The following is a 26,977-nucleotide window of genomic DNA, read 5'->3' as shown; positions in this document are numbered from 1 at the left end:
ACTTGTGGGGTAGTCCCAAGCTCCATATCAGGTGGGCTCCAGGGATACACAGTGTGTGTTCATGAGTCACATGGGAAAAAAAACATCTAGAGCCAGTGTGTAGCTAGCTCTTGTGTACTGTGGTTATCAAGGGTAAAGCTCCTAGAAGGACTGCTTTCTGACTGGCTGGCCCAGCCTCATCCATAAAAGTATCTGCTTACTGAAAGGACTTGGGAGTATTTCAGTTCCTGACCCTAATCAGGCTTTCTAGACCCATAGGCATAGCTGCTGACAGTGCCACCTCTGTACATCAAGCTCCTTCTACAGTTGCCGATTTGGGCAGCGTGGCCCCTAGTCCTCAGCCCATGACTTACTGCTGTGTTCCCATACCTGCCACACAGATTCCCAGCCCCTGCCACCACCCCACCCCCAGCTCACCTGCCATTCACTCCCCACCTCCCAGTCTCTAGGCAGTTTCTCCAGGTCAACTGTTACCTTTTGGAGACTCAGAATAAGCAGGAGACAGCCCTGGCCTAGCCGACAAGCCTAACTCCACTGGTTTTAGTGGATGCAAGAGCAGTAAGAGAAAGCCATGGTCTGTGAAGCCAGACAGACTCCTTCTCACCTTCCCTCAGTGAGGAGAAGACTAAAGTCTGTCCAACCTGGAAAATAAGCGCCAGGAACCTATATCATGGTTGAAATTCTTCCTAATTCTTCTCCAGCTACGCTCCTTTATATCCTAATTATACTGACTCTCCTGCTTCAGATAATTAAGAAGTGAGATTTCCATACTCGCAGCCCTTCTGGAATTCTATCCACCTTCCCTTCACCACCCCCACTCCCAAACACACATACACTCTGCTCTTGCCTCTCCCTGCACTACTTTTACAACCTGCAGGTGTTTGGTGGAAGATAAAAGTGGTTCCTGGGGTGGATTTCACCTCCTAGAATTATCAAAGTAAAGGTTTCCCTTGATGTGCTCACTGTGGGTGGCAGTAATTATAAAGAATGATTTGAAATACTGGTTTCTACATCACTTCAAAAATCTGAAGTCTCTAAAGTTCATTTGAGTAATCTTGCCTGAATCTTAGTGCTGTTCTCATTGAACTTGTGAGAGACTAGATGAGCATTTCTACCCTAAAGGATCTCCACCTCCACCAGCCTTCTTGGGAGCTCTAGAGCTCCACATTCCTACCACTGGCCAGAACAAGGTTCCTGAAAATTTGCCCTAATCAGACAGGAGCTGAAATGGCCCAGTAGAAGTGGTTGAGATGGATAGGACTGTGGGGAGAGGTGGGGGTAAAGAGCTGTGGCAGTGCCCAGGGTGGTCCCCTTTGGAAACGAAATCTGTAGAGTTCAGATGATGCTGGATGGAAGAAGACCTGCCCCCTGAAATGTTGTTTGGCTTTGGCCAAATCTTGCCTCTCCTGTCCCTTTGTTTCCACATCTGCAAAATGGGAAAGTGACTGGATAACTTTTAAAGGATCTTCCCATTCTCAGGTTCTGTCCCCTCTCTGAGCTTTCTGACCCTTGGGATCTGGGTGGCCCAAGAGGCCAGAAAACTGCTTCTTCTGAACAGCAAGGGGGTGAAACTAGATAGGTTTGGAAGGAAGGGAAGAGAAGGGATTGATTAAACTGTCCTAGAGCCTTCCCAAACCCCTTCCTCATCTTCCCCCACTGAGCCCTTGGAATCCCTGACAGTAAGGTAGAGGAAAGACTTCTCTGCTTTCCCTTGCACAAAGCCATGAGCAGGACTTGGAAAGGGGAGCTGGAGAAAACAGGACAAGGTAAGATTTCCCAGGGGAAGGCCTTGCTAAGTTTAAGTCCCAGCTGGGAACAGCCCCCAGCCCAGGACAGTGCTACTATTGTCTCCAACAACTCCAGGATTGGCTGAATGCCCAAGATGCTTTGATTTCTCTTCCCTTTGCTCTGTTTGTCTGCCAGAAGGCTGGGACCATTTTTGTTTCCTTTTGGCAGCAGCTTACAGAGAGTTTGTATATATCTAAAATATAGTGAGCAACTGAATTTCCACTGCCAGCCACCTCTCTTTGAGACAGAAGCCAGAAGAGGCAGGCAGGTAAGAGAGTTACCTGTTCTGCCTCTCCCAGTGATGCTCCAGGAGGGAAGAGAAAGAGAGAAGGAAGGAGGCTTTCAGTGCCAATCAAGGAGGACTCTGGGGAAGTGTTGAGCAACAAGGGTTCTGGGAGCTTGCCAGGTCAGACAAAATCTGATATCTACTACTCCAGGAACCCCTCCCCCAGTAACACCTCACCCCCACCTGCTGGCAAGAGTTCCTGAGCCTGTAAGGGGACGGACTGTCAGGACTGCCCTCCAAACTTGTTCCCAAGGCCAGAGGCTGAACTTCTTCCCAGTCCTTCATCACATTAGTCTTCGTATCCCACTCCCATTTATGGAGGTGGGAGTTGGGGGGGTGGGGGGGGGTGGGGAGGATGTCTTTAGCCAGAGCCCCAACAACAATCTGGGGGCCCACACAAGCCAGTTTATAAGCTGTTTCTATTTCCAGAGAATTTCAGAGAACATACTTTCTTTATCCACAGCTGTCCCTACCCCTAAAGAGGTAGTAAGCCAGGCCTTTGTATACTGCTTTCTAAATAGTTAAATGTGTCTGAGGAAGGGGGAGTGGGTATGGGAAGGACCACCCAGACACAAGGGCTAGAAAGCTTAGTTCTGATGGAGCTCACAGGGAAGGAAAGAGGCTGAGCAAGATAACACCTTCTACTTGAAGCCAGGGTGACATCCTCAACCTGAGCCATCTGCCACCACCCAGAAGGATTGCATCAGGCTTTTCTGCCATGGATAAATGGGGAGATTCTGCTTTGATTTTCAGCCTCTCTTCTTACTCCACCTTCCAGGTAAAAGGCCATTCTCTGATCTCAGGTTGCAGCCTCTGACACTAGAGACTTGACAGGTGCTATTGGCCTAAAGCTGCCTACAGGGAAGGGGTATACATTCCCAAGTTTGGCCACTAAACATAATGGATGGCGGTGGGGGCGGGGGGCACCAGGGATCCCTGCTTCCCTCCTCTACATCTCAGGGTCACTGACCCTGCCCAGCCCAGATAACAAAGGCAGCCCAAAGCATGAGTGAGAAGCCTGGGAGAATGCCAAGGGAAGAAGGTCTAACCTAGTTCCTCCTACATGGACCCTACCTACACTGCTCATCAGCCACATATATTATTTAATTCTTATGTCAATGTCAGAGATTATGTGACTTGCCCAAGATCTCATAAGCAGTAAATGATAGATCCAGACCTTGAACCATGTCTTCTCCTTTTCAATTTGGTCATCTTCCCACCTCTCCCATCCAATCCAAGTTAAACCTCCCTGAGTATTCCAGCTCACAGTGTTTTCCCCTGTGGTCTCTGTGCTCCCTCTTAGACTATGAACTTCTAAAAAGCAGGTACCCTGCAACCCTAGAACTTAGCAAAGGGGTGGACACATAACAGACCTTAAAGGATGTTGTCTCAGTCAGTAATTAGATTTACTCCTTAGTGATAATGAATTTAATTAAATGGCTTTTCTCTTTTGTTATTCTTTGGGGTATTTCTCTGGTTTTAATCCAAAACACATTTCCAGGCCCAGTGGAAGTGACACTGAACCAGGCTGTTCCACAGTGAAGCAGGCTGCTTGTAGCGTAAAAAAGACGAGTTTCTACTGCCCTTCCTGTTCCCTGGGGTCTATGGCTTTAGGTTGCTCTGATTGAGCTCAGCTGCACTCAGGAGATCACTTTGTTGGGGAAAAGAAAGGTCATCTTGGAGCTTGGAGCAGCCAGAGGGCACTAGGCCCTGAGTTGGAATGGTTAGAACTGCAGACCAGTTTCTCCCACATTGGTCTTTGGAGTTTGGCAAGAAATTTTCCCAGCAGGCAAGCCCTGCCCTGGAAGCATCCACAGAAATGCTGGACTTCACCACAGTTGTTAGCAATGGTGGGCCTGCGGTGGAAGCAGAGTCCCAAGGCCCAGGCAATTACAAATCTTTCTCTATGGACTTTATGTCTTGCGGAGTCTGGTAAAAAGGAAGGAAGTCTCAAGAGCTACTTACAACAGAGCCTTTCTGCTTGAGTACCCAGCCATACTCAGCTGTTGCCCCAAGAGCAATCCAGGGGCCCATACAGCTAGTTTAGAGACTATTTCTATATCCAGAGAATTCCTGAGGATACATTTTCTTGGATCCTCCTATTCCACCATCTTCCATACACTTTCTTTATCCACAAGAGGATAACAGGGAAGAAGAAAGTGCTATGCACATATGCTGCTTTTTAATGCGTAGTTACTACTTGGCCAACAGCATCATACATGTATTGATTCCTCCACTGGCATTTTGCTGGAAGAATGGACCAACAGATGTGGCAAACCAGTTAGGTGGTTCATCCCCTCAGTCTGAAATTTCCCTTTCCCCAGGACTGAGGCTCTGGAAATAATGTTAATTGACACGTTTTCAAAAAGCAGTTTGGCAATGTGTAGCAAGAGCCATAAAAATGTTCATGCTTTTTGACCCAACACCCTCACTTCTGGGAATCTGTCCTAAGGACATTCTCCAAATAACTGATACAAAGACTATGTAGTAACAATGTAATGTTAATGATGTAATGGTAAACAAGTCTGGAAGAACTGACCAAGAAATTGGCCGGAGAGAGTAGTGGTTGTGTTAGAGTAATGAGTTTATTGGAGATTATTTTTCTCTTTTCCAAACCTTACATGTTAGAATATCGATTTTACCCTCCTCTGCCACTCAGGGTTAATCATTCAGAAACCTGGCAGAAACGGTACTCAGGATAGTTGATGAAAGCTTAATAAAGGAACTATTCCGTTTCCAGTCCTTTCCACCCTGGTTTCTCCAACTCGCAGTGATTTACTCAACAATTGAGCACCTACTTATTGTCTAGTTATAAGGAGCACAATGAAAGAAGCAACTACATCAGGCGGAAGTGCGAATCAAGGAAGGCTTCAAAGAGAGGTGACCGATTCATGTTGTTTTGAAGGTTGTCTGCCAAGACAACAGGGCCACAACACGTACAAAGGCAGAAACGCCTGGAATAGCATGGTGCCTTTAGGAAATTACATGTAACTCTGTAGGGCTGGAAAGAACATCGGGTGGGTGTGAAGGAACTATGAGAGAGGCTTTAGCTAGATCATGCAGGGCTCCGCGCTCCAAAAGGGCTTTGTGTTCTAGAGCAATCATCAAATTTGCATTTTAGAGAGATAACTCTGGCTTCAGTGGAGAGTGGACTGAAAGGGGCAAGTGTGGAGGCAGAAAAGAGCGGAAAGGAGTCTTTGGGTCTTGGCGGGTCAGTCAGCAGATACCCTTTCTCAGCACTGGCGTCTCCTAGCTCATACTTGGCCAGCGCCGTGCGTCCTCGGGATCTCCCTCCCTGCTTCTCCCCCAGGGCCCCGCAGGCGGCTGGGGAAGCAAGGCGTGGGGTGGCCCTGCCTGGGTGGTCTCCTGCCCCGCCCCCACCCGCGGCGCCGTTGCCTAGCAGCAGATCCGGCCGCGCGGCTCCGAGTAATTTACGGATCCCTCAGCCAATGGGAGGGCGTCGTCCCGGCCCTCTCCCTTTTTCTGGGCTAAGGACGCCTCCTCCTCACTGCGTTCTCCACCGCTTGCCGCGCGGCTTGTCGCGGGCCGGTAGCTCTGCCTGAACGCGGGACTGACTCCGGCACCCGCATCTCCTTGCGCTCTTCCCCCTCACAGCCGCCGCTGCTCACCAGCATCCCACCCCTCACCCACGCCGCGTCTAAGCGGCCCCACTGAGTCCCGACGCCGGGCCCCGCAGTACAGGGGTACCAGGCCAGCCTATGGAGAATCCCAGATAACGCGAGTTGGGGGCGCCCACGCCCCCCATCCCCGCCAGCATGGCTCGGCCGCCGCCACTCCAGGAGCTGCCCCCTGTCTATACACCCCCAGCTCGAGCCGCATCACCCCAGGTGAGTGGAGTGGAAACGGGTTAGAAAGATTGGGACAAGGTCTAGAGACCCCAGGTCTGTCACTCAGCAAGGTGTGATGTCTCTAAAGTGCAGGGTGTTATTGCCCACCCCTTAAGGGTGTGTGTGCCTTTCTGTGTCTCCTCAACATCTGGCCGGTGAGAGTGTGTCTGGGTTTCACCTCTGTCCACCTGAAAACAGATGTATGTATATATATGTATTCTACTCTCAGAAAAGGGGTCTGTGCCTTCCTTGGGTGTGTATTGGGTGGGTGGCAGGGAATAGAGTTAAATCTTTTCCAAGTTTGGGCCTGTGTCTCTGTAGGTCCTACCTGTCCTGCATCCAGAAAGCAAGAAGCTAGGGCTTGGGCAGAGGGTGTACATAAGGAGAAAAAGGAAGGATTTCATGCATTGTTGCAGTAATGCCTGGCTGACCCTTCTCTTTCCATCCCAGATCCTAGCTGGGAGCCTAAAGGCTCCACTCTGGCTTCGTGCTTACTTCCAGGGCCTGCTCTTCTCTCTGGGCTGCGGGATCCAGAGACACTGTGGCAAAGTGCTCTTCCTGGGCCTGTTGGCCTTTGGAGCCCTGGCACTGGGTCTCCGTGTGGCCATCATTGAGACAGACCTAGAACAGCTCTGGGTGGAAGGTGAGTTGTGGACACTAGTCATAGCTGCTTGGATATGGTGAGCCTAAGACAAGAACAGCGTGAGGAGCTGACTACTGAGTTCTAGTGGGCTTGGCTCTGGGTCTGGAAGGGGTACCTGTCTGCCAAAGCCTGGGCGTCTGGGAGCAGTGCTCCCTCCCACACCTGTAAATGGACATCTGCAGATGATTGAGTCCTGTGGATAGGTATATAGAATAGTTATCTGTGAGCATGTGTGTGTTTATTTAGCAATTATTGCCAACTTTTTATGTGTATTTTTTATGGCATGGCAGGGTTTGTAAAGGCAACCAAACTAAGACCCATCTTTCAGTAGCAAGGAAAGTAAAATATGTGTTAGGATGCAATATAATGTAGAGCAGAATGTGATTACATTGAATAAGAGAAGGCAAGGAGAGATCACACCTAACCAGGAGAATCTGGAAAATTAGAACTGGGCTGGGGAAACTGAGTAAATCATCTGGCAAGCCTCCATGGAGAGGTCCCATGCACCTAGGCCCCCTGCAATTAGTGGGAAAAAGCGGCACAGGGTCTGCCCTTTGAGGCAACAGTGGAGTCAGATGCAACCAAATCCTCACTTCCTAATGGAAGCGTTAAAGATGGTTTCTTATTAATAATTTTGGCATAACTCTTCTTTCCTGAGGCCTGGTTTCATATGTTAGCCCTTCAATAGAGTCAAACTCTTACCTGGTCTTTCCTGGGAAATTTGCATTTGTGGCCTCCCCCAAACCTCCCCCAGCCCTGGCCCACACCCAAAGGCAGGGCCAGGTTAGAGTCTCACACCCTTGAGTTATTTCAAACACTGGCAAGCCCTAGGATGCACAGCAAATGTTTCTTGGAGCCTGCCCGCCTGCATGTTGGGCTCCCACACCCCATCCCCACCCTGCCGCAGCCCTCTGCAGGCTCACGCATACATATCCACTCTAGGCCAGCCCTGGGGTCCAGAGCAGATGTTTCTCTGTGCCTGCCTGCCTGCCCCCAGCCCCAGGACACACATGTGCATACACGCACATACACATACCCCCACCCACACACCACTGCTGCCTGGGTGGTCCCAAATGACTGTTGGATTTCCTGCTACAATAGAAGCTGTCTCTCCCCTCTTCCTCTTTCTCCATTTCCCAGAGCTTTCCCATCTAAACACTGCTTGAACCTCCATGTTCCTGTTCCTTATCTTCTCTCCTATTACTCCAGCACAGGACAAGCTAGATCCCACCAGATTTTTTCTGCTGTTTGTGGAAGGGTGATATTAGAGGGTGGTATCCAATTCCTAGGGCTTTTTCCTTTATTTCAGAATCCTGCTGTGTCCTATATCAGCTAGAGCTGGGGGTGAGGTCAAAGCAATGATCCTGACCTGATCTTGTCTCTGTACATCTATAGTTGAGGCTTCTCCCAGCAATGCCCTAGGCAATGAGGAGCTGATCAAGGTGAGGACTGAAGAGTATTTGTCTATTCCTTTCCTGTTTTGCTAATACAGGAAGCAAAGAAAGAAGCAGGACACTCACTGGCTATCAGAGTTCTGGACCAGAGTTCAGGGTCCCTTACAACTTTGCCATGGTGAGAGACTTGGAAAGTAACTTGTCCTTCCTGATCAACTTTAAAGCTAAAAGGCCCAGAGATAGATTGACCTCTAAAATAAAAAAACACAACATATAGCCCAACCAATACTTACAGGATCAGTGAGAGAGATGGTTTGAAATTGGAGCTATCCCTGAAAAGAAGGAACATGTAGCCATTCTATCTAGAAGGCAGGATGCAACATATCAATTGGTGGAACGACTATCCACTCAAAGACACAAGGCTGAAACCTTGGGAGTCAGCCTCAGTTCTTGCTTACCTAACTGGTTACTAAGCCAGCAAATTCTTCTTTGTTAACCTTTCTCATAACAGACTCCTCCTTTCCACCCATGTGGCCATTGCTCTAGATGAGGCCTTTCTCAGTCTCTGGTAGTACACTCCTGATTGTATCATTTGATATGCTTTTAGCCACGTGAAAGAGAAAAAAAAAAGGGAAGGAGGGTGGAGGAAGGAAGGAAGAAGATTGATTTATTATCCCTGTAACAAGAAATCTGGTAGTACACAGTAGAGAAGTTCCAGGATGGTTAATTCAAAACCTAAGGACATCAGTAAGGACACAGGTTCTTCCTGTCTTCTCCTCTGCCTTGTTCAGCATGTTGGCCTTTTGTCCTCAGGCTTACCACCTCCTTGTCCCAAGTGGCTATTGCAGTGTCAGAAAAGGGACGTCATCCCGTCCTGTCTGGGGGAAATTTTGGAAGTGAGGGAAATTTTACCAGAAGCCCCCCAGCCGACTTCCCATTTGGTCACTTTGGCAAGAACTGTGTAGCTTCATATGCCTAAACCCTTCACTTGGCAAAGGCAATGGAATTACTGTGATTAACTAATCAAATTCCACCCCCCTGAGGCTGGGGAGGGATCCAGCTGCCCTGAATCACTGGGCCTTTCAGAGAATGGCCAACAAAATCAAAGTCTGTTAGAGAAGTGACCAATCTTCTGCAAGCCTCACCTTCAACTCTGCCTCTACACTGCCCTCCTGTGGTGTATATAAATCTAGCCAAGTCCATCCCCTGCTTAGAGTCCTTCTACCACTTTCTATTAGGGTCTGGGGAGACTCCAGAATCCAGTTCCTTAGCACACATTCTAGGCCCTCGCAACCTAACTTGATTTCTTCTCTAGCATTGTCTCTCTTTCACTCAGCAATGCTGAGTCTTTGACAGTTCCCTACACATAACTTGGCCCAGAATGCCCTTTCCTGACCTTCTTCCCTGGCCAATTCCTATTCATTCATAGTTCAGCTCCAGAATGTATTGTTCAGTGATGAAAAAGGTCATCTCACTTCTCTGCTCAAAAGCTACCATGGCTCCCAGTTCACTCCAAAAAAGCCTATGTCTTTGCTTATAGGCCCTTGCATGGAGAATTTCTGGACCAAGGATTACGAACATTTCTCAAGGTCTGATACATATTACAATATTGCTTTCCCCCAAATATCATACCAAATTACACTTTGGTGGTAGGAAGAGTCCACTCCTGTAAGCCAGCAATGAGTGCTATCAATTTTTTTTTTTTTTTTGCTAGTTTGATAGACAGTAATTTACTGCTGTTTTAATTCACACTTACAGGATTACGTATAAGGTGGGTTCTTTTTCCATGCTGGCTAACCAGTTATATTCTCTCTTTTGTAGAGGCACAAAAGCATTCAACAGACTTGATTTTAACATCTCCTTCTCCTTTTCTCCTACTTCCTCCCCATTCATTCTTTGTTACTCCAAGTTCTTTCTCGTTTTTCTGTCCCACAGCCTCTCTCCCAGCAGCTATTAAATAACAATTCTTGTCTGTACCTACTATGTGTTGGGCAGTTAGTGCTTTGCCTGCATTGATGCTAATTCTACCAAGGTAGGTATTGTCCCCACTTGACAGATGAGGAAACTGAGGGTCAGAGAGACTAAGTAATTTTCCCAAAGCACAGACTAAGTGTCAGAGCCAAGGCTCAAACCCAGGTCTGTACAGAGTTTCCAGGCTCTCCCTTCCACCTGCTGTCTCTTCTTGCCCGCACAATACATCCCAGTTCATCTGTCCTCATGTCTATCATCATCATTGTTGTCAGCAGAAGTTTACCTTTTGCTTTTCCTCATTTTTTCTTAGGATTCCTTATTTTCTTTGATGTTATGCTTTACATTGCCAGTATTTCTCTTGCTTTCTTTTTTTTTTTTTTTTAAGTTTATTTATTTTGAGAGAGAGTAAGTGAGCAGGGTAGGGGCAGAGAGAGAGGGAGAGAGAGAGAATCCCAAGCAGGCTCCACACTGTCAGCACAGAGTCCGATACAGGGCTAGAACTCACAAACTGTGAGATCATGACCTGGAGCCGAAACCAAAAGTTGGATGGACTGAGCCACCCAGGCACCCCTCTCTTGCTTTCTTGATAGCCCTCTCTGGGTTCCTTCCTTCTCCTGTGCCTCCCTCCCCTCAGCAAACTCACTTACAATGAAGAGCTTATTTTTGTCCCCTCCTGTCCCTCCTTGTAGCAGGTTTGGCCTAAGCCTGGTGAAATAAACACTGTAGTACAGTACAGGCCTGGGGAGGAAGGAGAGTCAGAAAAGGAAGAAAAATATATGGAAGCAGGCAGCATGGCTATGGGAGGCTACATTCGTGAGAGAGGGCCAGGAATGTGATTTGAGTGGGAAAATGTAAGCAGATGGGCAAATCTGTGTTGGGGGGTTGCTACTAAGGGTTTGGGACTCTCATGAGTAAGGAGATTATATGGGCTTGAAAAAGAGATTGGGAGGGGCACCTGCGTGGCTCAGCGGGTTAAGCATCCAACTCAAATTCAGCTCAGGTCATGATCCCAGGGTGGTGGGATCCGTGCTGACAGGGCGAAGCCTGCTTGGGATTCTTCCTCTCCCTCTGCATGCCCCCACCCTGCCCCAGTGTGAGCACATAGGCACTCTCACACACTCTCTCTGTCTAAAATAAAGCAAAAAAAGAAAAAGAGATGGGGGACCACGATGATCACCGATGGGGCTGGAGCCTCAGAGAAGATATACATGTGGGCCCCAGGAATGGCAGTGACCAACAGGCAGAGGTCCTGGACAGGTGGAAGCAGAACTGGGCCTAAGCCCAGACCAAGTCCATAAAGCCTCAGGAGTGATTTGGCACTTGCCCTTGCCCTCCTCCAAACCACAGGCAGGCCATATCCCCTCACAGCACCCCTCCCCTGCTAGGCCCCAGTTAGAGACCATGACTCTGTGGCCAGTACAATGCTGGACTTGAGGGTTGCCAAGATCAAGGAGACTAAGGCAGGCCTGGCGCTGGGTCTCCCTGTTGCCTGGACAGTGAGACTGGTGAAAGGGATCTGGGAACGTTTTCTTCCCCTTGGTCCATGTTGCTGTCACCTCTGCCAGGGTACGTGAGCTGATTCCAGGTACTTGCATGAGTGGAAGCAGTATGTTGACAGCGTCACACTGAAAGACTATCTGATCCTCCCTCTCACCTATGCCACCACAGGGCCCATTATTACCAGGCACTTCCATCCCCACCCTCTTGGCAGAACAATAGCAATAGCAAAAAGATGTATGGCTATAAAGCATTGCCTGGGACAACCTGAACTAAGAACCAGTCCTAGCACTAGATCTGTTCTTTTAGAAGACCCTCCCAATGGCAACCTCTCTATTGGTCCCTTTTGTCCCTCCTTGTCTTCCTTACCAGAGCAGAGAGGGACTGAGTGAGGGCTCCTTTACCAGGATACCTCCAAAACCGCAGCCCCAACCCAACTCATACTGACCTGTCATTTTGAAGTTATTTGCTCCAAACCTAGCCAACCTGATTCATGCTTAAATCTTAGACAACACAAGAATTCTATAGAGCCATACAACTGAGGTCTCTCACTTCCCTGCAAAGCTCCAGATTCCAGCCAGAGGGCCAGGAGCCTGTGGAGTCAGAATGGCCATCAGAGGAAAAGTAGAGGCTCCTTTCAGAGCACTTCTCCCACTTTTCCTGGGAAGCCTCAGCAGGCTAGGGTCCCACATTCCCCAGAGCTCCAATCCACTAAAGCTCTTTTCCCCAGCTTTCTCTCTGTCTCTGGCAGTGGGCAGCCGGGTGAGCCAGGAGTTGCATTACACCAAGGAGAAGCTGGGGGAGGAGGCTGCGTACACCTCCCAGATGTTGATACAGACCCCACACCAGGAGGGGGAGAACATCCTCACGCCTGAGGCACTGGGCCTCCACCTCCAGGCAGCCCTTGCAGCCAGTAAAGTGCAAGTATCACTCTATGGAAAGTGAGTCTGGCTGAGTCCCTGAGCAGCTGGGAGTGAGGCATGCTGTGGCAGAGCTGGCATGGGAATCTGCCTCTTCTGCTGATCTCTTGTGCCCTGGCTATTCCAGGTCCTGGGATTTGAATAAAATCTGCTACAAGTCAGGAATTCCCCTAATTGAAAATGGAATGATTGAGCGGGTGAGTACCCTGAGCTGTTCTTTGAGATGGGGTCAAGGTGGAACCTTTTCTGCAGCAGGGGAAGGTTCTCGGAGATGGGGAGGCTAAAAGTCAGGAGGGGAGGGGAGGGGGTTGCAGAGGGCATTCTACAGAGATTGTGGAGAAAGGAGCCCAGGGACAGGACTGATGTGGCCTGGGATGTCCCTGGCAGATGATTGAGAAGCTGTTTCCGTGCGTGATCCTCACCCCCCTCGACTGCTTCTGGGAGGGAGCCAAACTCCAAGGGGGCTCTGCCTACTTGCCGTGAGTGCCACCACAGCTGCTCCCAGGCCCTGCTTCCTAGGCCGGGACTTTCCCAGCAGAAGAGAGGGTGGGAGTAAAGATGATGATCAAAACCTTACTAAGGGCCTAAACTACCTGGCCAGGGCCAGACTGCCCCAGGGCTCTCTCCACATCCCCCTTCTCCTTTCCTCTGAAGGAAAGGCAAACTGGCCTTATTTAGACAAAACAGAACAAAGATCTGAATGAAAGAGAAAAAAAGATCCCCAGAAAGAGACTTTGCACGGGAGAGTTAACTAGGTATCAGCTAAGCTGTTGCCAGACTAAAAAGAAAACCTGTTACAGGCAGGTGCCCATATGGTTATGTATTAGAACCAAAGATAGATGCTTGGGAAGGGACTCAGTGGGGCTTTTTCTTGGCCTTGTCCATGTATTAAGTACTATCTGTCCTCCATCTCACTGCAGCAACCTGGTAAGCTGGTGTAGCCTGGGAGCTCTGGGAGGCTCAACATTGCACACCCTTCATATGGAGGGACAAATGAACAGCTAGGAGGAGGGTAGGGTACAGCAGGGGTCCCCTAGCAGCATTTTGGAGGGAAGGAATTGATCCTTTATCCTCACCAACCATGGGCTCTCCCCTCAGTGGTCGTCCTGACATCCAGTGGACCAACCTGGATCCAGAGCAGCTGCTCAAGGAGCTGGGCCCTTTTGCCTCCCTTGAGGGCTTCCGGGAGCTGTTAGACAAAGCACAGGTGGGCCAGGCCTATGTGGGGCGGCCCTGTCTGCACCCTGATGACCTCCACTGCCCACCTACTGCCCCTAACCATCACAGCAAGCAGGTGGGTTCCAGCCGGGTTTGCCAGGGAAAGGCTATTTTTCTTCCCTTTTCCCTCCTCATATGTTCTGAGAGAGCAGATTGTGCTCTGTCTCCCATTTTCTGGACATCGTTACCTCACTTTCCAAGACGCCTGCCCTCACTGTGCTAGATACCTGAATAACCTTTCCATTCGGTTCTCCTAAGGGACCTGCAAGTGGTATATGAATCCCTTGGTCCTTTTCTAAGTCCAGAAAACCTGGACTTCATCAAAATAGATTTGTACAGAGAAACTGAGGACCAATTAGCTAAGCACAAGTATCATACCTAGTTTCCTGAGTGTCTCTGTGGCCCTGTGAATGTGAACCTTTTTCCAAAACCCACCAAAGTTACTCTAGCACTTCCCAGAAGCCTATTTCCAGGCCTCTTCTCCCTCTTGTGGCCTCCTCTCTGCAGGATAATAGCTGTTCACTATTAGGCAAGAGACTCAGAGTAGGCAAGAAACTCAGGAGAATACTTATCTACACTTCAGGCTATGGAACCCCATGGCAGGCATGGTTCCAGCCCAGGGACCCCGAGTTACCCAGAGCCAGAGCCTTGAATAATAAACCCCCCTCCTGTCCCCCTCTAGGCTCCCAATGTGGCTCAGGAGTTGAACGGTGGCTGCCATGGCTTCTCCCACAAGTTCATGCACTGGCAGGAGGAACTGCTGCTGGGGGGCATGGCCAGAGACGCCCAAGGACAGCTGCTAAGGTAGGGCCTTCATGGGGCCTGGTAAGGGGGCCCCAGGCATGGGAATCCACACTCTGATTCTAGGTGGCTCTGGCAAAACCCCCCTGTACAGGTCCTGCTGGGCATTCAGGCCAGCTCTGCCCCCCAACTCTCCTCTACCCCTCACCAGGGCAGAAGCCCTGCAGAGCACCTTCTTGCTGATGAGTCCCCGCCAGCTGTATGAGCACTTCCGAGGCGACTACCAGACACACGACATCGGCTGGAGCGAGGAGCAGGCTGGCACAGTGCTGAGGGCCTGGCAGCGGCGCTTTGTGCAGGTCAGTGTGCAGAAGGGCAAGGGTGGCGCCCTGAGGCCACTCCCTCCTCCTGCCCCTCAGATCCACCCTGTCTCTCCAGCTGGCCCAGGAGGCCCTGCCCCAGAATTCATCCCAGCAGATCCATGCCTTCTCCTCCACCACCCTGGATGACATCCTGCACGCTTTCTCTGAAGTCAGTGCTGCCCGTGTGGTGGGAGGCTATCTGCTCATGGTGGGTCCTGCTCCCGGCACCTTACCCCACCCTCTGCCCGGTGCTCAGCCAGGAAGCTGCTTTCCAAGACTGTGCCCTCCTTCCCCACAGCTAGCCTATGCCTGTGTGACGATGCTGCGCTGGGACTGTGCCCAGTCCCAGGGTGCTGTAGGCCTTGCAGGGGTGCTGCTGGTAGCCCTGGCAGTGGCCTCGGGCCTCGGGCTCTGTGCCCTGCTTGGCATCGCCTTCAACGCTGCCACTACCCAGGTACACCAGGACTACAGGGCACACTTGGGGTCCACAGTCCAGGCTCCTCAGTTCCTCCAGCTGCCCACCCCTGTGCCCCTCCAGGTGCTGCCCTTCTTGGCACTGGGCATCGGTGTGGATGACATATTCCTGCTGGCACATGCCTTCACAGAGGCTCCACCTGGCACCCCTCTCCAGGTGAGGCCTCGTTCTCCAGCCTGGGCTCATCTGAAGCGGTTTAGCATAGGGTTAAGAGCCTCTTGGCTTAGGTGGCCTTGGGCTGGTAATTAACCTGTCTGTGCCTCAGTTTTCCTCATCTGTAAACAGGGGTAATAATAGTGCTGGTGTCGTGAGGGTTGTTGTGAGGATCGGTGATAACTCAGGTTGAGTGCTTAGAACAATGTGCATGACACGTGTACAGTACTCAATACCTGTTAGCTGCCGTGTGGTTATTGTCCCTCCTCTGCCATCCCAAGCTCCCAAGCTTCCCCTTCACTCTACCTTGAAGACCCATGGCTCCTCCCCTGTCCTGGCAGGAGCGCACAGGCGAGTGTCTGCGGCGCACAGGTACCAGCGTCGCACTCACATCCATCAACCACATGGTTGCCTTCTTCATGGCTGCCCTAGTTCCCATCCCTGCACTGCGGGCCTTCTCCTTGCAGGTGAGGCCTCAGGAACAGGGCCCAGGCTCAGGGTGAGCATGAAACGGGGGGCATGCTTCATCAGCCTTTGTGTCCCTCTTGTCCATCCCCCAGGCGGCCATAGTGGTTGGCTGCAACTTTGCAGCCGTGATGCTTGTCTTCCCGGCGGTCCTCAGCCTGGACCTGCATCGGCGCCACTGCCAGCGCCTCGACGTACTCTGCTGTTTCTCCAGGTACCGTCCCTGCATCCCCACCCCACCAGGCCTCATCTCCTCAGGCCCCATCACTTCCTGTCCCCTCACCAGCATTTCCACAGACCTGCCACCCCCACTCTCTGCCTCTTCCAGCCCCTGCTCTGCCCGCGTGATTCAGATTCTGCCCCAGGAACTAGGGGATAGGACAGTACCAGTGGGCATTGCCCACCTGACTGCCACAGTTCAAGCCTTTGCCCACTGTGAAGCCAGCAGCCAGCATGTCGTCACCATCCTGCCTCCCCGGGCCCACTTGGTGCCCCCACCTTCTGACCCACTGGGCTCTGAGCTCTTCAGCCCAGGAGGGTCCACACGGGACCTTCTAGGCCAAGAGGAGGGGACAAGGCAAAAGGCAACGTGCAATTCCCTGCCCTGTGCCCGCTGGAATCTTGCTCATTTCGCCCGCTATCATTTTGCACCCTTGCTGCTCCAGTCACACAGCAAGGTAAGACTCTAGGCCTGGAGAAGTTGGGGTGCACCAGGCAGAGACTTAAGTGTCTCTGGGCCCCAAGAAGGGTAGACGGCCCATGCCACCTCCTGAGGGCTGGGGCACATCCCTGGGCCTCCAGCTTAGTTGCCATTTCCCACAGGCCATGGTGCTGGTGCTCTTTGGGGCTCTTCTGGGCCTGAGCCTCTACGGAGCAACCTTGGTGCAGGATGGGCTGGCCCTGACAGATGTGGTGCCTCGGGGCACCAAGGAGCATGCCTTCCTGAGCGCCCAGCTCAGGTACTTCTCCCTGTACGAGGTGGCCCTGGTGACACAGGGTGGCTTTGACTACGCCCACTCCCAACGCGCCCTCTTTGATCTGCACCAGCGCTTCAGTTCTCTCAAGGCCGTGCTGCCCCCGCCTGCCACCCAGGCGCCCCGCACCTGGCTGCACTATTACCGCAACTGGCTACAGGGTAAGAGGCAAGGAAACTGGCGGGGGGGCTGTTGCGGGCAGAAGCCCCCAGGGCTGCAGGCTGACTGTACCCTACCTTGTTCTCCCCTAGGAATCCAGGCCGCGTTTGACCAGGACTGGGCTTCTGGGCGCATTACCCGCCACTCATGCCGCAATGGCTCTGAGGATGGGGCCCTGGCCTACAAGCTGCTCATCCAGACCGGGGATGCCCAAGAGCCTCTGGATTTCAGCCAGGTTGGAAGGGGGCTGGAAGGGTCAGGAAGCACAGAGAGGCTCTAGGCCTTATGGCCCAGGCCTTCAGCTCTCTCTGCCTCTGCAGTTGACCACAAGGAAGCTAGTAGATAAGGAGGGGCTGATCCCACCCGAACTCTTCTACGTGGGGCTGACCATGTGGGTAAGCAGTGACCCACTGGGCCTGGCAGCCTCACAGGCCAACTTCTACCCCCCACCTCCCGAGTGGCTGCACGACAAATATGACACTACGGGGGAGAACCTTCGCAGTGAGTCTGGGGGGAAGCCCAACAAGAGCCTCAGCCTGGGCCCACACAGGCCCTATCCTAAGGCCCTGCCCTCTCCTCCTTGTGCTCACTGGCCACCCCTCCTCTCCCTGCTGCTCCCTACCCTCCACAGTCCCGGCAGCCCAGCCCCTGGAATTTGCCCAGTTCCCCTTCCTACTGCATGGCCTCCAGAAGACTGCGGACTTCGTGGAGGCCATTGAGGGGGCCCGAGCAGCGTGCACCGAGGCAGGCCGGGCCGGGGTGCGTGCCTACCCCAGTGGCTCCCCCTTCCTCTTCTGGGAGCAGTATCTGGGCCTGCGGCGCTACTTTTTGCTGGCTATCTGCATCCTGCTGGTATGCACTTTCCTCGTCTGTGCCCTGCTGCTGCTCAATCCCTGGACGGCTGGTCTCATAGTGAGTTCTTGCAGGGATGGGGCAAGAGAGACCCATGGCTCCCCACCCCTGTCCTGCCCAGCCCGTCATCCCTTCTCCCAGGAGCCTGAGTGAGCCCTGCCTTCCCCAGGTACTGGTCCTGGCGATGATGACTGTGGAGCTCTTTGGCATCATGGGTTTCCTGGGCATCAAACTGAGTGCCATCCCCGTGGTGATCCTTGTGGCCTCTGTAGGCATTGGTGTCGAGTTCACAGTCCATGTGGCTCTGGTGAGCACAGGCACTGGGGGATGGGTGGGCCAGCTGATTCAGTGTCAGGCAAATATTTGTCAAGCACCTACTACGTGCTAGGTACTATTTAAGGATTGGTTTCAAAGCCTTGTTTGGACGCAAAAAAAAAAAATAATAATTGGGGATACAGGGGCGCCTGGCTGCCTCAGTCCATACAGCATGGGACTCTTGATCTCAGGGATGTGAGTTTGAACCCCGCACTGGGTATAGAGATTACATACATACATACATACATACACACACAAACCAACTTACAACAAGATTTGGGGATATAATGCCAGTACAGACAGGCTTTACCTTCAAGGAGCTTATATTCTAGAGGGTAGAGATAAACAATAAACATGTAAACAACGAAATAAGCAGTCATTTCAGCAGAGAGGACGGGACAAAGGCCTGACCAAAGTGGGGACAGAATGGAAAGTGAGAAAACAGGAACCAACAATTCTTTTGGATGGCTTTACCGTGAAGGGATCAGAGAAATGGGGGGTGGTAGCTGGATGGCAATGTGGGGCAAATGAAGGATTCTTCCAAGAAAAAGATGGTAGAAGTGAGGTGGGCTCAGCCTCCCCCACAGCTCTGTGTTCTCTGGCAGAGGAGGAGTGGGAGCAGAGGTGGGGGCCACAGACCAGCTGTGGTCAGACCCCACAGACAGCTCCCTTTTTTCCACCATAATAGCCCTGTTATTATTCTGATTGTAAGAACAATATATAAGAACCTTGAAGGAGGGAAAAGTCAGCATGCAGAGAGGTACAAAGAAAGAATTAGAAATCCTCTGAAATCCCATCCAAACAAGTAACTGTGACCATTTGGTGTCCATCCTTCTGGACCCAGGATCAGCAAACTTTCTGTAAAGAGCCAGACAGGAAATATTTTAGGCTTGGCAGGTCACAGTGTCTCTGTAGAAGTTCTGCAGAGGTAGCACTAAAGCAGCCATAGATATATGTAAATGAGTGGGTGTGGCGGTGTTTCAACTAAACTTTATTTACAAAAACAGGTGACAGGCTCTGTTTGCCAACGATTTTAGACATCTCTGTGTCTCACCAGACATATGTATACAGTGTTATTTAAATAGACTCATGCAAAAATAAATAAATAGACCCATGCATACTTCCTGGATAGTTTCCAGGAGCTCAGTTTACCTGACCTGTGAGCCCTAGGGACAGATGAGAAGTTGAGGGCATGGCTGGCCAATGAGCAGCTATAGGGCCTCCTTTCTCCCCCAGGGCTTCCTGACCACCCAGGGTAGCCGGAACCTGCGGGCTGCCTGTGCCCTAGAGCACACATTTGCTCCCGTGACCGATGGGGCCGTCTCCACATTGCTGGGTCTGCTTATGCTTGCTGGTTCGAACTTTGACTTCATCATAAGGTAGGGGAGGCATGGGGCAAGGTAGGGCCTGCCTGTACTGGCCACAGGGGCTACCCAGGCTGACCACTTACCTCCACACAGGTACTTTTTCGTGGTGCTGACAGTGCTCACACTCCTGGGCCTCCTCCATGGGCTCATGCTGCTGCCTGTGCTGCTGTCCATCCTGGGCCCCCCACCAGAGGTGACCATACCCTCCCCCTGCTTCCAGCCCAGGGGATGGGTGGGACAGGCAAGGGAAGAGACAGAGCCAGGACAAAATCTCATTGGCCAAAAGACAGGGCTCAATTCACAAGGACCCTCCCCTTGAGGTCAACCGAGGGTGGCAGCCTCTCCCTTTGCCCAAACACCATGCCCCTGTCCCTCAACTTTCCTGGCTTCTTTATGGGACCCACCTTAGTGTTTAGGGTCAAGAGCAACGTGCAGAGTTTGTCCCAGGCCTTGACATCCTGTCCCTTGTCAGCTCTTATTTGCTGCTGGAAGCCAACAAGGGCCACAACTTCCCAACAATCAGAGTGATGCACCAGTGAGCTGCTGAAGGGGACTGAGGTCCTGGTACCCCTGGGCTCACTGGGAGTGGTGTCTCCCCCAGGTGGTACAGATATACAAGGAGAGCCCAGAGGTCCTCAGCCCTCCAGCTCCACGGGAAGGAGGACTCAGGTGGGGGTTGTCCCCCACTCTGCCCCAGAGCTTTGCCAGAGTGACTACCTCCATGACAGTGGCCCTCCACCCACCCCCGCTGCCTGGTGCCTACATCCACCCAGCCTCTGATGAACCCACTTGGTCCCCGGTTGCCACACCAGCTGCCAGTGGCTCCAACAACCTCAGTTCTAGGGGACCATGCCCAGCCACTGGGTGATAGAGCACCTGAAGCATGGAGACCCTGCTTGGGTCACATGAAGTCACTGGGAAGCAGTGGGTGGGTTATTGAATGCAGGACAGACACCTGGAGAGCCCTGCTGCTGCTGTCTGCCTGCGTTCCCTTTCCTGCCTCAGCCATCACAGACCTCCCTGATACCCATGCAAAACCAGCACCCTCTGGGCTGGGAGAACAGCCTTGCACACCTGGTTCTGTGTTTGTGCCTTTCTGCGTGGGGGTAGAAGCCAGCACCTCAGGCTGCGGTTCATCCCTTTTCTCCCTGCCCTCCCATGTGCTACTGGCCCCTCGCAGGCCAAGCCTGGGGGATCCTCTAGCACCCTTTGCTAGTCCTGGCCCCCCACTGCTTGGTAACTCCTGAGTAGGCCGTCTGTATCTGCCCTCCTTCTACCACGTAAATTATTTATATGAAGATGTTTATTTTTGTAGTTTGTATAGATTTTAGCTATGCTGAAAGTTTTATTTTTAAAGAGTGAAATATATTCTATATGAACTCATCTCAAATGACTTTGGTGCTTTTCTTTCAAACAAACTTGGGAGTTTGCAACTAGAGGTATCATGGTCTAAGTTCCTGGGGCTACTCTAGTCCTGAAACGGAAGGGCCCCAGGTTCTAAATTTTTGTCACGTAATGTTGGTCTATTTATTCACCTGGCAAGTGAAGGTCATATTCAACAAATATACTGTGGTCATATAGTTGGTAACAGGACCTGGGGTAAGTGCTTAGTATACCAAATGATACAAATGTTTTTGGTGACACTGCTGTGTGGCTTTCAGAGCCATCATAATCCAGCCCTGCACACCTCTCTGTTTCAGCAGCATGGTGGGGGTGGGGGGTGGGGGGTGGGGGGATGGGCGGGGGCAGAGCCATGCAACAGGTAGAAGGTAAAATGGAAGCAGATAGAGAAAGTAGCCAACTGAAACAGATGGGAATAGCAAGGTCTGGGGAGACATTTTAGGAGTTTATGTCTAGACCATCTTCCAAGGCAAGAGGCCTCTGCAAATCAGCAGCCTGGTGCCCCAGAGGCACCTTTGGCCAGGCAGCCAGGGGATCCACAGGGGGAACTGTCCAGAAACTGAGATTGTGCTAGTGGCCAGTGAGGTGCTATAGTTAAGCTATCTGTTCTGTTCTTATACAGAGGGCTAGAAGATTCTGGCCACACTTCTGGGCTAGATTACAGCACCTCGCCCTATGAGGTGAGGGAGGTCTTTTATTATCTTTCCTCAAACTATTCCAGGTCTCAGTCTCAAGTGATACAAATATGCACAGTGGGTTCCAGCCACTCACCAGGAACAACCCCACCTTAAGAGCACTGCCTTCTTATACCTCACCCACCAGGCTAAAGGCCAGAAAATCATGTTCTGACTAAATATAAAATAAATTCATTTAATTAAATACATGAACAAACCTATAGCAGTTGAATCAACACTAAAATAAATGCCTAAAAAGACTATGAGTAGTTGGCTTTGAACCTAAAATGGGTGCAAGGGATGGAGGCTGGATTTCAAGCCAATAGTGCCTGGGTGGAGGGGCTTTTGAGTGGAGCAGAAGAGCTCACCAAGCTGGACTAGTGCAAAAGAGGTCAGTCTACTGTGCTGCTTAGCAGCAGAGGGACCCAGGAAAGTTAAACTCACTGTGCTTCAGTGTTTTCATCTGTGAAATGGGAAGATTAGAGCCTATCTCGTAGGGTGCTATTTCTTTTCCTCAGGATTTTCAATGAAATTATTTATGTAAGAAATGACTTGGTATCTCATAAGTGCTCCCTAGTCTTGTAGTGTGTATAGATATTAACTGTGCTGAAAGTTTTTGCTCTGACTGCTCTGACTGGAAACGTGTCCTGGTGTGGCAGCAATCAAACTGATTCCAGCCGATTGGAGTTCGACCACCCCAAGAATGCTCAATCCAGGGGTATGAATCACCTCCAGTCTCCGAGACAAGTCCCAGGCCTTGCGGGGCAGCCCACCCTGTGTGGTACCTCACACTACTCAGTCCTCTGACTGAAATTCCCTTTCATGGCTCCCCATCATGGACAAGACGAAATCTAAGCCCTTTCCGGGCGCAACTCACTCTAGCCTCTGCCATCATCCAGCTCTCTCCCAGACAGTGTCTAGCCGGACTCACACCCTCATTCAGACACACCACACTCTAGACAGGCTGAATTACTTTCAGTGTGCACCTTCCACAATTTCACAGACATCATTCTCTCTGCCAAGGACACTTTTCTTCCTTGATGGAACCATCCTTTAATATTAGTTGGATGCCATGTCTTCCGGGAGTGGTAGTGATGTGCCTCCTACGAGGTCCCAGGGCCCCTGAGGACTCTGCTCAACCGTTTCTGCTTCGGTCCCAGCACTGGGGGCGGGGGGTGGAGGGTGTCCCTGCCGGTAAGGCTGTACTTCAATAACTGGGACTAACAATCCCAACCCCTTGGTAAAGAGCTCGGCACAGGCACTGGCGGGAAACGCCCTTACCTCTCTGGGCAAACGGGGCACGGGTTCTCGTGTGGACCGCAGAGCTACTACGGAGGCATCACACCAGCGCCACCCCGCCGCCACAGCTGGTGTCTCCCACCCTCCCGGAGACGCCTGTGATTTGCATACCCATGGTGCACCACGAAAAACCAGTTTCACGCTGCTGGAGTTCCAGCCCCACCAAGATTTCTGCGCTGTTTAGGGCATACTACCTGTTAGAAATCTATGGTCTATAGAAATTCCAAGCAGGGAGCATGAACCGTGCAGACACTGAACAACCATAAGTGTGCTAAGTGTTGTCTTGCTCTAGGGAATTCCAAGAGAAGCTGAGAGAGTATGCTCTGGTTTCTCTTCAAATCGCATAAATCTTTCGCCTTTTACTAAAGATTTCCGTGGAGAGAAACAATTATGAGTCTTTACGCAAATTTTTTGAGGCCTCGTTTTGAGGCTAATTTTTATGGTTAAGAAAAGAGATGATCCGGTTTTCATAATATGTTGTGGCTTTCACTTATGGGTGGGTATAGTTCCTGCTTCCCAAAGAAAAGTAAGTGTGAGGTGCTTTTTAGGTTTTTTTTGGGAAGGTATTTCAGAGCCGGTGTGGGTAACTGTAGTAACTAACTTCAAACGTTGAAAAGGTTGGATAGATAACATAGCCAGGTAAGTAATTTATAATCTCAGTGGGGGGGAGCCGTGGAGAAATGGATATACGGCTAGCCACCACATGAGTCCTTGGGATTTAGACTCAGATTCTCCCATTTATCTGTATTTTCTCTGGCTTTTTTTTTTTTTTTTTTTTTTTTTTTTGACGTTTACTTTTCAGATAGAGTGTGAATGCGGCAGGGGCAGAGAGAGAAGGAGACAGAATCCCAAGCAGATTCCAGGCTCAGAACTGTCAGGCTCTGACTGGAACTCTTGAGCCACGAGATCATGACCCAAGCCAAAGTCAGATCAGATGTTCAACCTGAGTTCATGACCTGAGCTGAAGTCAGATGTTCAACCTACTGAGCCACCCAGGTACCCCAGCATCTTCTCTGGCTTTAACTACATACCATGTCATGGCTGGTGACCTCCATAAATTTACAGCTGGGATCAGTGATGGCTATATTCAAAGCATAAGCTTCAAGCAACCACATTTTACTCCACCCTGGTCCAAGAAGAGCTTTTGATGGATTCATACAAAACTCTCCTCTGTAACTATTCTTAGACTGTACCTCATTCCCTACCGCCCCTTTGTCCTAATCTTCCATACAACACCCACAAATTGTTTTAATGTAAATCTGATCACACACTCCATTCTCCAGCCTGCACAAACCCCTCCAAATGCCTTTCTCCAGGACATGTGGTTTGTGCCCCTCGTCCTTTAGGTCTCCAGTCCTGAGTCTCCAGAGGTCCACCCTCACCACCCTGTATGAAACAACCCCACTCCTACCACATCACTCTTTATCCTTTTAATCTGTTTTATTTTTTTTCAGAGTACAAACTACTTCCTGAAATTATATCATACATTAATTTCTTTACTTGTCTGCTGTATGTTTCTCCTAGAATGTAAGTTCCTCGAGGCAGGGAATTTACCTGACTTATTCTCTGATGGATCCCATGACCCTAAATCAGTGCCTTTCACATGAGCACTCAATACTTATGGAACAAATGAATGGATTCATATATATATATATATATATATATATATATATATATGCATATATATATACTAAATATTTTTAGATATTTAATTTATATATTATCTGAATGTTTAATATAGTTCTTAGGAAGGTTAGCACTTTACAAAATTAACCTTCCTAAGAACTCTATTCAATAGATTCTGTTTTTATCTCCATTTCGAAACAAGGAAACTGAGGCATAGAAAGTTTACCCTACTCAAGTCACAAAGCCAGAAAGTGGTGGAGCTAGGATTCAAACCCAGGCAGCCTAGATCCAGAAGAGACATACTCTTAATCACTGTGCTACTGATGGGGTTCAGAACATGCTACCCCAAAATATAGTATCTTGGCATACTGAATATTTTAAGCAATTTGAGAAATCAGAAGAGTCACTCTTACCGCCTCATCTCACCCTGGCCCCATCTCCCTTCTCCCTTGAAACAGGTCATAAAATGCTCAAGTGAGAGGTGCCCTCCTGTACTGGAGGCAAGGAGTCATCCTTATCTCCAGAGTCAAAGGGACTCCAAGAAGAATCCAAACAGGTTTTGCTAAATTTCCCCATTTACTACACTTACCTCATACCCTTTAACCCATTATATCCTCCATCACTATCCACTCTTCATCAAACCCAGCATAAAAATACTCTGGTTTAGGGGTGCCTGGGTGGCTCAGTCGGTTAAGCGGCCGACTTCGGATCAGGTCATGATTTCACACTCCGTGAGTTCGAGCCCTGTGTTGGGCTCTGTGCCGACAGCTCAGAGACTGGAGCCTGCTTCAGATTCTGTGTCTCCCTCTCTCTCTGACCCTCCCTCGTTCATGCTCTGTCTCAAAAAAAAATAAACATTAAAAAAAAAATTCTGGTTTAACCATTTCTTCTAGTCTTCATTTCCTTATGAAGGCTTTTGTATTGCTAAAACTTATATCGGTATATGTGCTGATGAAGTGAGCACACTAAAACTTAATATTGGAGTACCAGTCTGGCTCAGCCGGAGGACCATGTGACTCTTGATCCCAAGGTCGTGTGAGCCCCACGTTAGGTGTAGAGATTACAAACATACATACATACATACATAAATCATATTAAATAAATTTGTATGCTTTTGTCCTGTTAATCTATGTCAGCTTAATTTTCTTTTTAATTTTTTTAAAATTTATATTCAAATTAGCATATAGTGCAACACTGATTTCAGGAGTAGATTCCTTAGTGCCCCTTATCCATTTAGCCCATCCCCCTCTCCCACAACCCCTCCAGTAACCCTCTGTTTGTTCTCCATATTTAAGAGTCTCTTATGTTTTGTCCCCCTCCCTGTTTTTATATTATTTTCATTTCCCTTCCCTTATGTTCGTCTGTTTTGTCTCTTAAAGTCCTCATGAGTGAAGTCATAAGATTTTCATCTTTCTCTGACTAATTTCACTTAGCATAATACCCTCCAGTTCCATCCACGTAGTTGCAAATGGCAAGATTTCATTCTTTTTGATCGCTGAGTAATACTCCGTTGTAGATATATACCACATCTTCTTTATCCATTCATCCGTCGATGGACATTTGGGCTCTTTCCATACTTTATTGTTGATAGTGCTGCTATAAACATGGGGGTGCCTGTGTCCCTTCGAAACAGCACACCTGTATCCCGTGGATAAATGCCTGGTAGTACAATTGCTGGGTCCTAGGGCAGTTCTATTTTTAGTTTTTTGAGGAAACTCCATACTCTTTTCCCGAGTGGCTGCACCAGCTTGCATTCCCAAGTTGAATTTTCAAACCCAACCAGGGACCCTAAGAGGGGCAAGGAGAACTTTTTCCTCCCTTACACTACCTTTTCTTTTAGCAAAAGGAATTGTGCTCTACTTGATCTGCACTGAGCTTTTCCCAAAGTCACAGATACCTTTCTATATCACTGTAATATACCATAGTTTAGCCAGTCTTCTAGATTAAACCAGGACATCTAGCTTGTTTTCAATTTTCATTATCCAAACAATGCTGTTATGAAGTGGTACTATGAGTAACCACATTTTCGGTCTTGAGAAGTAATGCCAAATAACTTTCTTTAATTCATATGCAACATATTTTTGTATAAAATCCCTGAGACAGAAGTTTAACCTTATTTTCTACTAATCAACTGTCCCTCATTTTAGATTGATAGTATCTTGTTTTATAGCTCTTTTAAACTCTTTATGGAATAAAATAGCATTTAAATAAGGAAATAACGTCATCACTGAACATTTGCAGAGCACTGATTATGTGACAGAGACTGGAGAAACAAGAAATGAATAAGGCACCACTCCAATCCCAGGGATCTTTGTCTAGGGAGATTCAGATCCTCAGGAAGACAAAGGGTGTAATGAATGAAAAAGGTAGTGATGTGAGAAACAAAGGCAGAAGGAAATGTAGATAAAATTAAATTTCCTCATAATCTGCAGCCCTTTGACAAATTCTTGAGGCAGGTCAACTCTAACATTCCTCCAGGAACTCCCTACTGTCTTAATGTTAATGGGAAAAAAACAACCTTAGCTTGACAAGAGCAAGGCCTCCAGGAT

At 49.7% G+C, this 26,977-nt stretch overlaps 1 protein-coding gene and 1 non-coding gene across 12 annotated transcripts; both read left to right on the top strand.

Moving 5' to 3' along the window:
- The first annotated feature begins 5,541 nt into the window (after positions 1–5,541).
- Positions 5,542–20,811, top strand: PTCH2 (patched 2). Of its 11 annotated transcripts, none has more exons than XM_053213191.1 (22): positions 5,559–5,922; positions 6,424–6,565; positions 12,179–12,368; positions 12,475–12,544; positions 12,735–12,826; positions 13,446–13,641; positions 14,248–14,369; positions 14,518–14,665; positions 14,745–14,876; positions 14,967–15,122; positions 15,207–15,299; positions 15,638–15,763; positions 15,857–15,975; positions 16,090–16,438; positions 16,584–16,896; positions 16,987–17,129; positions 17,215–17,395; positions 17,526–17,806; positions 17,916–18,053; positions 19,298–19,440; positions 19,522–19,621; positions 20,030–20,811. In XM_053213191.1, the coding sequence occupies exons 1-22, from the start codon at positions 5,851–5,853 to the stop codon at positions 20,294–20,296; spliced, it is 3,573 nt and encodes a 1,190-aa protein (XP_053069166.1). In that variant the 5' UTR covers positions 5,559–5,850; the 3' UTR covers positions 20,297–20,811. The 11 variants fall into 11 exon arrangements, with proteins under 11 accessions (XP_026915169.1, XP_026915168.1, XP_026915154.1 ...); XM_053213185.1 differs by having other exon boundaries at positions 6,373–6,565; positions 12,179–12,347; XM_053213183.1 differs by having other exon boundaries at positions 6,373–6,565; positions 16,584–16,720; positions 16,809–16,896; positions 16,987–17,395.
- A 2,309-nt stretch (positions 20,812–23,120) lies between these two features.
- Positions 23,121–23,234, top strand: LOC113599724 (U5 spliceosomal RNA). Its single transcript, XR_003420624.2, has one exon. It is a non-coding gene; the product is annotated as a U5 spliceosomal RNA (small nuclear RNA).
- Positions 23,235–26,977: the final 3,743 nt, after the last annotated feature.

This window comes from Acinonyx jubatus, chromosome C1 (assembly GCF_027475565.1).
Source record: "Acinonyx jubatus isolate Ajub_Pintada_27869175 chromosome C1, VMU_Ajub_asm_v1.0, whole genome shotgun sequence".
NCBI classification, from domain to species: domain Eukaryota; kingdom Metazoa; phylum Chordata; class Mammalia; order Carnivora; family Felidae; genus Acinonyx; species Acinonyx jubatus.
The sequence above is the reverse complement of the archived record's forward strand: the minus strand, read 5'-3'. Positions and strand labels throughout refer to the sequence as shown.

Excerpts from the sequence above, each read along its gene's own strand:
- PTCH2 (XM_027059353.2), top strand. The coding sequence starts at position 5,851 with ATGGCTCGGCCGCCGCCACTCCAGGAGCTGCCCCCTGTCTATACACCC. Across the intron at positions 12,369-12,474 it reads CAAGTATCACTCTATGGAAA|GTCCTGGGATTTGAATAAAA; the intron begins GTGAGTCTGGCT and ends TGGCTATTCCAG. Across the intron at positions 12,827-13,445 it reads GGGGGCTCTGCCTACTTGCC|TGGTCGTCCTGACATCCAGT; the intron begins GTGAGTGCCACC and ends CTCTCCCCTCAG.